The 13,014-nt window shown below is 42.0% G+C and overlaps 1 protein-coding gene across 1 annotated transcript in view; it reads right to left on the bottom strand.

Annotated features, from left to right (window-relative positions):
- Positions 1–1,059: 1,059 nt before the first annotated feature.
- The window catches only part of LOC106607864 (kinesin-like protein KIF11), an 18,381-nt gene continuing 6,426 nt past the window's right edge, over positions 1,060–13,014 (bottom strand). Inside the window, exons 9-23 of the mRNA XM_014205315.2 lie at positions 12,726–12,968; positions 12,526–12,621; positions 12,327–12,415; positions 12,114–12,201; positions 11,814–12,002; positions 11,450–11,657; positions 11,185–11,357; positions 10,920–11,045; positions 10,664–10,822; positions 10,258–10,397; positions 8,720–8,993; positions 3,249–3,471; positions 2,987–3,144; positions 1,473–1,583; positions 1,060–1,373 (exon numbers count right to left, since the gene is read on the bottom strand). Of these exons, the coding sequence (XP_014060790.1) occupies positions 1,260–1,373; positions 1,473–1,583; positions 2,987–3,144; positions 3,249–3,471; positions 8,720–8,993; positions 10,258–10,397; positions 10,664–10,822; positions 10,920–11,045; positions 11,185–11,357; positions 11,450–11,657; positions 11,814–12,002; positions 12,114–12,201; positions 12,327–12,415; positions 12,526–12,621; positions 12,726–12,968 (2,391 nt within the window). The 3' untranslated portion in view covers positions 1,060–1,259. The remainder of the gene's footprint in view (positions 1,374–1,472; positions 1,584–2,986; positions 3,145–3,248; positions 3,472–8,719; positions 8,994–10,257; positions 10,398–10,663; positions 10,823–10,919; positions 11,046–11,184; positions 11,358–11,449; positions 11,658–11,813; positions 12,003–12,113; positions 12,202–12,326; positions 12,416–12,525; positions 12,622–12,725; positions 12,969–13,014) is intronic.

The following is a 13,014-nucleotide window of genomic DNA, read 5'->3' as shown; positions in this document are numbered from 1 at the left end:
CATTTTTTTGCTTTGTCATTATGGGGTCTTGTGTGTAGACTATTGGGGGGGAGAGAACGATTTAACCAACGTAACAAAATGTGGACAAAGTGGTCAGAATACTTTCCCAACGCACTGTAGTGTGTCACCCAAGAAAGCATCCGAGTGAATGAAACAGAGCCCCACTATAGCCCATCTGATGCTGTCTGGCCAGAAATATACTGAACAAAAATATAAAACACAAGTAAAGTTCTGGTCCCATGTTTCTTGAGCGGAATTTTTTTTTTAAATCCCAGAAATGTTAAATACGCACAATTGTATTTAGTAGTCAATAATATACTGTAGATATTGCCTCCTAATATTGTACAATCAGTGTGTCACTTCATTGGCCTGGGATATTATTTGAATTCAAGACCAGATTGATCTCAATTTGTCAGTGTCAAAGTAGCCAGTCAGATTTGTGTGTTTGAAAAAGATTCAGCTAATGTCTATCATGTCAATGATGTAGAAACAAAATATGCCTACAAAGAAATGCTAGTTTGTTAACACCACCTGCTTTAAGTCGCAAGCGTAACAGTTACTCAATAAGATTTAATTGCATATTCCTATTCAAATTATTGGCATGCAGTTTGACATTTCAACGGTAAAACGTGAAGAATTATCGAGACAAGGTGTGGGCATACAGGTAGATGTTGCAGTTGGACGTTGCATTTTAAGCACTTAGTCTAGAATTAAGCAAGGCACAAGGGGTTGTGGTATATGGCTAATAGACCACAGCTAAGGGCTGTTCTAAAGGCACAACCCAACGCGGTGTGCCAGTTTATAATAGCAATAAGGCACCTCCGATGTTTGTGGTATAATGCCAATATACCAAGGCTAAGGGGTGTGTCAAGGCACTCCACGCTGCGTCGTACATATGAACAGTCCTTAGCCGTGGTATATTAGCCATATACCACACCTCCTCGGGCCTTATTGCTTAAATATAGAAATGTTACATTTATTCTTCCAATTATGGGCTTGTGGTGCAGTCCACTAAGTGAAAGTAAGAAAGTGTTGTATATTTCAATCAGAGGACGCTGACATCTTTAAAAATATGTTTAATACAGACAAAAGAAGATTACAGTTTTAAAAAAAAAATTCTAGCTCATTCATGTCAGTCAATCCTTTTAAGACCGCATAATAGGAAGAAAAAAAGCATTACCAACATAGAACAGTAAAAACAGACTCAAACAGGTAAAATATTAAATAGTTAAGAATTGTAAAAGGAAAGTCACATTCTACTAGTTCTGAGACCTGAGTGGTAATTTGGACCCGAGTGGTATATCGTGAGTTTCATTTTCTGCCATCTTGGAACGATTGAGGGGTTTGTTTTCCTTCTTGCCTGCCTTCTTTTGCTGAAAGGAGAAAACGTTACAATCAAACAAAGCTATAGCTGGGGCTAGGAGCGAGAGATGAAACAGTACATTAACAAAGAAACACTGGGGTAATCTTACCTTGAAGAACGGCACTCTTCCATTCTCGTAGCACATGAGGTTTTCGTCGATGTAAGATGGCTCAGTGACATAGCTGTCGTTGTAGCCGCTCAACTCGTCCTCCAGAGAGTCCTATGGCAACAGATGTCATAACATCTATTCTGTACACTGAACTTCACCCTTTCCAATGTCATTATTGCCTGTTACATGCTGAATAGTCAAGATCAGTCAGCATTCATAGTCAGTGTATACAGTAGAGGTTGACCGATTAATTAGGGCCGATTTCAAGTTTTCATAGCAATCGGTAATCGGCATTTTTGGACAGCGATTATATTGCAATCCACGAGGAGACTGCGTGGCAGGCTGACCACCTGTTACGTGAGTGCAGGCAGCAAGGAGCCATGGTAAGTTGCTAGCTAGCAAACTCTTTTTTTTTTTTTAAAGAGGCTTAACATAATCACTAGTTAACTACACATGGTTGATGATATTACCAGTTTAAATAACTTGTCCTGCGTTGCATATAATCAATGTGGTGCCTGAAATTGTGTCACTTCTCTTGCGTTCAGTGAAAGCAAAGTCAGGGTATATGCATCAGTTTGGGGTCGCCTGGCTCGTTGCGAACTGTGTGAAGAACATTTCTTCCTAACAAAGACCATAATTAATTTGCCAGACTTTTACATAACTATGACATAACATTGAAGGTTGTGCAATGTCACAGCAATATTTAGACTTAGGGTTGCCACCCGTTCGATAAAATACGGAACGGTTCCGTATTTCACTGAAAGAATAAACGTTTTGTTTTTGAAATGATAGTTTCGGGATTTTACCATATTAATGACATAAGGCTCGTATTTGTGTGTTTATTATAATTAAGTCTATGATTTGATATAGCAGTCTGACTGAGTGGTGGTAGGCAGCAGCAAGCTTGTAAAGCATTCATTCAAACAGCACTTTCCTGCGTTTGCCAGCAGCTCTTCGCCATACTTGAAGCACAGCACTGTTTATGACTTCAAGCCCATCAACTCCCGAGATTAGGCTAGCAATACTATAGTGCCTATAAGAACATCCAATAGTCAAAGGTGTATGAAATACAAATGGTAGAGAGAAATAGTCCTATAATAACTACAACCTAAAACTTCTTAACTGGGAATATTGACGACTCATGTTAAGGAACCACCAGCTTTCATATGTTCTGAGCAAGGAACTTAAAGGTTACCTGTTTTACATGGCACATATTGCAATTTAAGTTTATTTATTTGAGACTAAATAGGATGTTATTTATGTATTATATTAAGTTAAAATAAAAAAAGTGTTCCTTGTTTATTCAGTATGGTTGCAATTGTCATTATTACAAATATATCTAAAAATAGGCATCGACTTTTTTTGGTACTCTAATAAAAATTGGTATTGGTGTTGAAAATAAAAAAAATAAAAGAATCAGTCAACCTCTAGTACACAGTTCCCTTAATGTAATCATGACACTAATCTGCCCCAAATACTGCCCCAAACAGGTAAAATTGGGATCTAATGTGTACCTGATCGACCTGCTTCTCCTCCTCTACTGTGTCACACTGGAACAGGGCTGCCTGCAGCTCCTCCTGCTGGTGGCGGAAGCTGTCCAGCAGTTCAGCTCTGCTCTTCGACTTGGCCAGGAGACATGGGTACACAAACTCTCTCCTCTGAGGAGTTGTACCTGCCAGAACAAAACAAAAAAGGTCAGTGACTCAGACTATACATGTAGAAGAAAAATAAGCCAATTTAACATTTTAGATGGCATTACATCCCTGTCAGGCTCACCAGTTGGGACATCCTGTTTGAGCTGCTCGCTGAGGAAGCTGTGGACACTGACCACGCCATCGTCCATGTGGGCCTTGAGTTCTATGTGGTGGTTTTCCAGAGTGTTCTGGTCCAGTGACGTCTGCTCCTTCAAGGCCCCCAGACCCTCCTCCACCAGCCCTTGCTGCTGCTTCAGTTGACCACTCACCTCCTGGACCCGCCCCTCACAGCTCTGCTCCACCCTCTGATTCACACCACAGAAACACCGGTCAGTTATGATGAATACCGACATATGAGCTGCTCAGGGATTTCAAAGCTAACCATTTTTGTAAAACTGAACAGACTACTAATATTTTCCAGCACTGAGCAAATTTCAGTTCTGCTGAGCGCAAACTTGAACCTTGTGAAATTTCTGTGCAACTTCCGGCACGTGTTTACTGTGAACAGAGGCTGACCCCACTAATTTACTGTTTCAGTGGCCAAATAGCCTACTGTGACTATTTGATCATAAATGTACAACTACCAGAGTGGCTTTTCCCCCCCCCCTCTTTTTTAAAAAGAAAAATGCATAATGTCAAATTTTAACATGGAAATTGGTTATATCATTCAGCCTACAGTAGCAGCCAATGTCTGGTGTTTAATGTAGGCCTACATTCCATGAGACTTTTCCTTCAGGCAAGGTGGTGACTGAACATTGTTGTGTTTGATACAAGAAACCAAAAAGGCATAATTATTCCCATATCATTATTAAAGAGAATCAGACAAGTTATGCTACTCTGTGCCTATTGGCTACTAAGCTTATTCAGGCTCGTCTCAAAATACAACACTGCCCCTTAAGACAAAGAAAAGCTCTTTACCTGGCACGCTTTTCAAAGATGGTCAGAGAGGTGACCAAGAACCCAATGGTCACTGACAGAGCTCTATAGGTCCTCTGTGGAAATGGGAGACACTTCCAGAAGGACAACCACCTCTGCAGCACTCTACCAATCAGGCCTTTATGGTAGAGTGACCAGACAGAAGCCACTCCTCAGTAAAAGGTACACGACAGCCCGCTTGGAATTTGCCAAAAGTCAAACATTCAGACCATAAAAACAAGATTCTCTGGTCTGATGAGCCCAAGATCGAATGCCAAGCTTCATATCTGGAGGAAACCTGGCACTATCTACACAGTGAAGCATGGTGGCAGCATCATCCTGTGGGGATGCGTTTCAGCGGCAGGGTCTGAGACATTAGTCAGAACCGAGGCAAAGATGAACGGAGCAAAGTACAGAGAGATCGTTGATGAAAACCTGCTCCAGAGTTCTCAGGACCTCAGACTGGGGCAAAGGTTCACCTTCCAACAGGACAACGACCCTAGGCACATAGCCAAGAAGGCAGGAGTGGCTTCGGGACAAGTCTCTGAATGTCCTTGAGTGGCCCAGCTTGAGACATATTTCAGTTTTTTTTTTTTTTTTGGCTTTGTCATTATGGAGTATTGTGTGTAGATTGATTTAAATTGTTTTAGTACTCAATTTTAGAATAAGGCTGTTACGTAACAAAATATGGAAAAAGTCAAGGGGTCTGAATACTTTCCGAATGCACTGTATGCATGTATACACACACAGTACAGGTCAAAAGTAGACACCTACTTATTCCAGGGTTTCTTTTTTCCTATATTGTAGAATAGTGAAGACATTAAATCTAAGAAACATACAGAATCATGTAGTAACCAAAAGTATTAAATCAAATAACAGTTACACGAGGTAGTCACCTGGAATGCATTTCAATTAACAGGTGTGCCTTGTTAAGAAATTCCACAAATTAACTTTTAACATCTTAATGTGTTTGAGCCAATCAGTTGTGTTGTGACAAGGTAGAGGTGTTATACAGAAGATAGCCATATTTGGTAAAAGACCAAGTCCATATTATGGGAAGAACAGCTCAAATAAGCAAAGAGAAACGACAGTCCATCATTACTTTAAGACATGATGGTTTTTGCGACTGCACTTTCAAATTACTTAATGTCCTGGATTGACTGCCCTTCAAGCGCTATGATGAAACTGGCTCCCATGAGGACCGCCACAGGAAAGGAAGACCCAGAGTTACCTCTGCTGCAGAGGATCAGTTCATTAGAGTTAACTGCACCTCAGATTGCAGCCCAAATAAATGCTTCAGAGTTGAAGTAACAGACAACATTTCAGAGGAGACGGCATGAATGAGGCCTTCATGGTCAAATTGCTGCAAAGAAACCACTATTAAAAAAGGACACAAATAATAAAGAGACTTGCTTGGGCCAAGAAACACGAACAATGGACATTAGACCGTTGGAAATTTGTCCTTTTGTCTGACGAGTCAATTTTTGGTTCCTACTCTGCGTTTTTGTGAGACGCAGAGTAGGTGAGCAGATGATCTCTGCATGTATGGTTCCCACCGTGAAGCATGGAGGAAGAGGTGTAATGGTGCTTTGCTGGTGACACGGTCAGTGATTTATTTAGAATTCAAGGCACACTTGAGCAGGATAGCTAACAGCATTCTGCAGCGATACGCCATCCCATCTGGTTTGCGCTTAGTGGCACTATCATTTGTTTTTCAACAGGACAATGACCCAACACACCTCCAGGCTGTGTAAGGGCTATTTGACCAAGAAAGAGTGATGAGTGCTGCTTCAGATGACCTGGCCTCCACAAATCAAGCTCAACCCAATTGAGATGATTTTGGATGAGTTGGACTGCAGAGTGAAAGAAAAGCAGCCAACAAGCTCTCAGCATATGTGGGAACTCCTTAAAGACTGTTGGAAAAACATTCCAGGTGGAGCTGGTTGAGAGAATGCCAAGAGTGCGCAAAGCTGTCAAGGCAAAGGGTGGCTACTTTGAAGAATCTAAAATATATTTAGATTTGTTTAACACTTATTACATGATTCCATTAGTTATTTCATAGTTGATGTCTTCACTATTATTCTACAATGTAGAAAATAGTAAAAATAAAGAAAAGCCCTTTTAATGAGTAGGTGTCAACTTTTGAATGGTACTAATAAATAAACATTGGGCTCCAAAATTACTGGCACCCCTGACTGGCAATGCACAAACAATACTTAAAAAAATATAAACAATATAATTATAGAGATAAACGCAAAATACCAACACGTGAGAAATACTGTACTTTATTAATGTTTCAATGGAACCCACCAAAATCATACAATTATTTAATACAAAATACATTTCACCAAAATCAAGGTTTCATAATTATTGGCACTCCTCATTTAGTACTTAGTGCAACCATCTCTGGCAAGGATAACAGCATGGAGTCTTTTCCTGTAATGTTTGACAAGGTTAAGGAACACATTTGGAGGGTTTTGGACCATTCCTCTATGCAGATCCTTTCAAGATTCCTCACATTCTTGGGTTTGCACTTATCAACTGTCCTCTTCAACTCAGCCCACAGGTTTTCGATTGGATTGAGGTCCGGCGACTGAGATGGCCATGGCAGAACATTGATTGTGTTGTAACAGAACCATTTCTGTGTGGATCTTGAGGTATGTTTTGGGTCATTGTCTTGTTGGAAAGTCCACATACGGCCAAGTCCCAGCCTTCTGGCAGAGGCAACCAGATTGTCAGCCAAAATTGGCTGGTACTTGGTGGAATTCATTATGCCAATCAATCTTAACCAGTGCCTCTGGACCTCTGGAATTAAAACAGCCCCAAAACATCACTGACCAACCACCATATTTCACCGTGAGTATGAGGTGCCTCTCCTTGTATGCATCTCTGTTTTGACGCCAAACATGCCGATGCTGTATCTGACCAAAACGTAACATTTTGGTCTCATAATCAAAATGACGTTTGGCAAACTCCAAGCGCTTGTGTCTGTGTCTTGGGGTCATTAAGGGCTTTCTTCTGGAAACCCTTCCAAAGAGCCTGTGGTTGTGGCGTCTGATGGTGCTTTTTTAAACCTGGTGACCAAGACGCCATCAAGGCCTGCAATTCTTTCACAGTGATTCTGGGGGTTTTGTTGCTTCTCTCACGATCCTCCTCCCTATCCTGGGGGGCAAAATGCATTTGCGTCCACTACCCGTGAGGTTTTCAACTGTTCCATATCTTTTGAATTTTTTAATAATTGCCCTGACAGTGCTCAGTGGTATATTCAATTGTTTGTGGATCTTCTTGAAGCCATTACCAGATTTATGAAGGTCTACGACCATCTGTCTCTTTTGAACTGCTAGTTCTTTTGTTTTCTTCATGGTGTTGGATGACAAAAGGATATTGCATGTGTGTTACTTCATTTTTATACCCTAGTGAAAAAGGAAGTGATAATGGCTCAAAATAGTTCCTTAACACTTAGATAAACTTAAGTGGAATTGAATTCCTTGTTTAATTTTGGTAGATGTTATTTACAATAATATTTAAGGGTGCCATTAATTGTGAAACCTTGATTTGGAAGACACTGATTTTTAATTAAATCAATAAATTATTGTTGGGTTCCATTGAAACATTAATAAAGTACAGTATTTTTCAAATGTTGGTATTTTGAGTTTGTCTCTATAATTATATTGTTTATATTTGTTTAAGTATTGTTTGTGCATTGCCAGTCAGGGGTGCCAGTAATTTTGGAGCCCACTGTATGTATAAAATTCAATCTCCTACATTTTCTTAGACAATTAAAAGGCAAGAACTGTTTCCTCACTCCGCTGCTGCCTCCGCCACATTGTTCTCAACACCAATACGCTGGTTAACTTTGCTATTATGTATATAGCAACATAGGGTAAGGCGCCAATTCAACAGCACACTGAAGATTGTCCGCAGTTCTGAAACAGCGACCGCTATCCAACACGGGAGAATGCACGTTACATTTTTTTATTTATTAGTGGTACATAATTATCGTCACATAATATAACCATATACAATTTCAGGTATCACATGTTTTTGAGTGACGACTGTGCCATCCGTGGCCTACGCAATGGTTTTGTCTACCGAAACGGGTGAATCAGACAGCTCGTGCACCATGAAAAAACATTTGCGATTGCTCAACGAAAGAAAACTTGATCGACCAGTCAACTAAATGGGGTCAGCCCTAATGAGGTCTGATAAAACGGTCTGATCATGTTGGTATACAACATGCCATCAGACTGCTGAACACTTGAACTGGACTGCAGACTCTACAAACCTTAGAGCACACATACAGTACATTCATGACACACAATATTACTAATGAATGCTAAATACTGTACAATATAAAACACTCCCACCCCCCCAATACCTGCCTTCCCCAAAACACATGAAAATATTGGACTATAAATTGTGCCTTCCTGTATTATACTAAAACGTTTATTATATTCTAGTAAGCTATTTACTTTGTTTGTATTCTTATCTTTTATAATTTCTAACAACTGAAACTTCCAGGCCAAGAAAAATTGTAAAAATGGCAAAAATACATTTTAGTACTCCATTTCATAAAGTACCACCAAGTACCTGTTTGAAGTAAAACTGCACAATATTCTGTCTGAGTGTATAGTTTACCTGTAGCAGGGTCTGAGCAGAGGCAGCGTTCTCTCTCATCAGGGTGAGCTGAGCCTGGGAGTCAGTGCTGTCCTTGGTGGAGACACACCATTGCAGACTCTTCTCACACAGTTGGGTCAGAGAGCTGTGCAGGTGGCTGCAGTAGACGGAGCACTCCTCCACCGTATGCTGGGCCTTCTGGGCAGTCTGCTGGACCTCAGAGATAAGGCTGGCGGTGGTGGACTCTAGACACTCCTTTTGGGTTGCGGTCTGGTTCTCAGCTGCACTGCATCTCCTGGAAGACGGAATCAAATGAATTAGAAGCTATGCACTGGCAAACATCAAGTGAAAAGAGTAATATGCAGATTCAATGGACAAAGTCAACGACATGGTAGGGCTGACTCCAATTAGTCAACCGGTCGATTGTTTGGTCGTTAGGCTGTTGGTCGACCGAGATTGTGTGTTACTGCTTGACTAAAACACACGCCCAACTCCGTGAACTAATCCATTGGAGGCCAAGACTAAAAGCCAATTTATGTTTGATCCGAAAATGTGGTTTGAGGCGCCATATGGAGAGATTAACGCAATTGCGGAGCCTCCAGAGGCATAGAGGCCAAATCAAGCTCTGCATCGCCATGCGCCTCCCAAATGTTGTAACAATGGGGGGGGGTCTGTACAGCTCCGCATTGACATGATTGGTTGACGGTAGGTGGGGGCGGTACATCCTGTATAAACACAAACTCACTTCGAGAACAGCTGTGCATTGCGCCGTTAAGCGCAAGAAGTATGAATGCCCTGACATCTGATGAGACCACATCACTGTAAATGGTGCATGGCCAATGCAGAGTCAGATTGAGCACGCACAATAGACTTCTCTCCAGATTGCGCGCTCTACCGCAGATTTGTGCACATTCATAACTTCATTGTTTGCTAGTATATATCAATACCCCATTACATATATCACCAGTAGTATATTTAAGCAATAATTCCCGAGGAGGTGTGGTATATGGCCAATATACCACGGCTAAGAGCTGTTCGTATGCGCAACGCGGAGTGCCTGGACACAGCCCTTAGCCATTGTATATTGGCCATAGATCACGGACACATTATTTGCTGAGTGCACAACCTATGCTACAGTATTGGTTTATTTCATTCCATTTTACGACTTGTCAATTTTGTAGTCTTTTGTTTGGAGCTCTGCAGTCGATGTTGATTAAGGACATGCACGCATAGAAGTAGGCCTATAAGCTACCGTGAAAATGTAGGCACAAAAAAAATGGTTTATTTGGGGATATGATAGTATTTCTGATTGGCTTAACGCACCATCACTAATGACCTGTGGAGCTTCTCAAAGTAATGTTTTCACCTCAAACAGCAAGCAAACGGCAGCTGTTTTGATTTTTTTTTTTTTTTAACATCCATAGAGAATTACAATAGTTAGACGACTTTCGGTCAACCACAAAAAAAGAATTTCGAGTTGGGACAGCCCTACACCATGGACAGATATATCACGTCACATTAGGCCAATGGCTCAGTTAAGACAACCCAGTTGCACTTACGTTTGCAGGGTCTGCTGAAGGGACTGGACAGGAACCTGCAGGGCGTCGGAGGCACTCATCAGGCCGGCGTAGTTATTCTGGGTCTCCATGGCAAGGAGGTTGAGTTGGTTCTGCAGACACTGGATCACTTGGGTCATGCCCTGTAGGGGAGGTGATGTCAAAAGGTCAGATCAAAAAGCACACTTCTTGACCAAACAGCCTCAATAGTGAAGAGTTATTTTTTGTCAACATCCATATGTTGAACAGGGACTGGACCAATGGAATAAAAGCAGAGTAGACCTTGCAAGAGCAACCCTATTGTGCATCTCAAGGTGTATTACTTTGACATCTTGTTTTTTCAGATCATTGCAGAGTGTGATAAGAGAAGACACTTTATAGACCACTCCAAGTCGATCCCGGACCGTACCGTCTGATGCTCCTTGTCTGCTCTGCTGATCTGTTCCTTCAGGTTGTCGTGCTCAGTCTTTAGGGAGCCGAGACCTGCTGTGGCAGTCTCCCTCAGGGCAGCCAGGTCCTGGGCATGGCCACTGAAGAACGATGTCATCTCCACCTTCATGGACGCCATCTGGGAAAAAGGAAAGCATTCATTAAATTGTCTAACACATGCATAGGCAAAGTATTTAGAGTATATTCAATGCATTATTTCAGCCAGCTTCCCTTACCTTAGCTGCCAGGGCATGGTGGCTCCCCAGTGTCTTCTTCAGGCTGTCATTCATGGCCATGATGGCGCTGAAACCAGGCAACATCTGGGCCACCAGGACCTCCTCAAGCTCCAGCTTATGCTCCTCCTGTTAAAACAGGATCATATTTATCAAGAAATATCTCACATCTCTTTATACAGATGTGTACAAAAATGGAAGAGACAGCAGAAAAGAGAGAAAAAAACCAAACAAAAAAAACCAGACATGGCTTAATTTCTACCCTTACCAAAACCTGGTGCAGTGTGTTTTTGGCCTCCACACACAGAGTCTCCTGCTCCATCAACTTAGCCTGACACTTGGTCATGCCATCAGTAAACAGGTTATTGATGCCGCAGAAGGACGCGGCTACAGTAGCCATGGCACCTTTGAACGCTTTGTCGTTGACTGTAAGAAGACCCTCTGAGGGAGCAAAAGACACTCCATCAGACATTAATTCCTATGATGCGCTCATATCACTCTTGTAAACTACCGGTCCATTTCAAGCTGCTCACCAACTGAGGTTTTGTAGGAGTCCAGCATGCTCTGGTGCTTGTTGCGCTGGTCTTCCACAGAGTTCTGCATCTGGCTGAACATAGCATCCATGTGGTCGGTAAAACTAATCTGGATTTCAGAGTTGTGCTCCTCAACTTTCTTCTTCCTCTCTAGCTTAGCATGCAGGTCAGATACGTCTTTGGTGCTCACATCAACAGTTGTCAGCAACTGGAAGAAAAAAAAGGTTAATCATAAAAACAGAGTCATTTTTATATACAGTACATTCTCAAATGACATTTTAGTCATTTAGACTAAACTGTTAACCAGAGCGAATTACAGCAGTTACGGCCATTTTCATACTGGCCGTAACTTCGTCACTCTAACCTTGTCTGCAGCGGTGTACAGTTTCTCCTCAGTGGTGGCCAGCTCAGACACTATAAACGCCTCCTCAGTGAGCTTCTGCTTGGTCTCCTGCAGGTCCTTGTGAGTCTCCTCCAGCTTATGGTTCTTCTCCTCCAGATCATTGATGCACTGGTCCAGCTTATCCTTGCTATCCTCAAACAGCTCAAAGACCTGGGAAGGAGGGACGGTTACAATATTTTTGGATTAGTCGTGTGGAGCCGGTAGCCATTGTTCAGCCCATCCAAAAACAGGAAATAAAATGACATTTTTAAATCTGCTTACTCTCTTCAGCTCCTCCTCCACTAATGCAATCTTCTCAGTGTATTCTGTTATATGCTCCTCTTGGGAAGATATCACGCCTGCCATGCTCCTGTGGGGTGACAAATTAAAAACTCCTATACTTTCTCCTTTTGAAGTGATTACATTCCAATACAGATTTTAGTAAAAATGTTTGGTTCATGAACACAATGTGTGTGTTGTACAATGGGCAATTACTCATAGTCCTCAGACGACAAATACACTCCATTCTTGTCACGAGTGGCAGCCAAATCCCGTTTTAGACGCTCAATTTCCTCTGTGTATTCCTGATAAAATACAATATTTTAGTCCAGACATTTTACCAAATAAGATATTCTTAAAAACATACATAAAGTAAACAGAATTCTCAATTTAGAGTTTCAGTTCTTATATTTACCTTGATAAGAATTCTCTTTGTCAACTTCTGGTTCACCTCAGGCTTGTTCATGATGTTCTTGGCCCTGTTGGCATATTCCAGTGTGCTCAGAGTTTCCTGGGGATTTCATGAAATGAAAAGTTAGAGTATTGAGGTATTGATAAAAACTAGGCATCAATCTAGACACACGTGCCAAGAGACAATAAGACAGCCAGACAGACCTCCAGGTTGATAGAGGCTGGGGAAACGGTGGCGATGATGGAGGTCTTGGTGCGGCCTCCGAGTGAGTCCTGGAGGATACGGGTGAGTTTGGACTCCCTGTAGGGCACGTGGGGCCTCTTCTCCACCAGTGCAGTGATCACCCTGCCCAGTGTCAGCAGAGACTGGTTGATGTTGCCAGCCTCGCGTGCCCGCTTGTCCACAGCCCCCGATCGGCCGATGTTCTCACTGCCAGCAAGGTCCACCTACAAGGTGAGGTCACGTTAGCGAGAATTCCTGATCAGCATCACA

This window comes from Salmo salar, chromosome ssa01, assembly GCF_905237065.1.
Source record: "Salmo salar chromosome ssa01, Ssal_v3.1, whole genome shotgun sequence".
NCBI classification, from domain to species: domain Eukaryota; kingdom Metazoa; phylum Chordata; class Actinopteri; order Salmoniformes; family Salmonidae; genus Salmo; species Salmo salar.
Note: the sequence above shows the minus strand (reverse complement) of the source record. Positions and strands in the feature narration are given on the sequence as shown.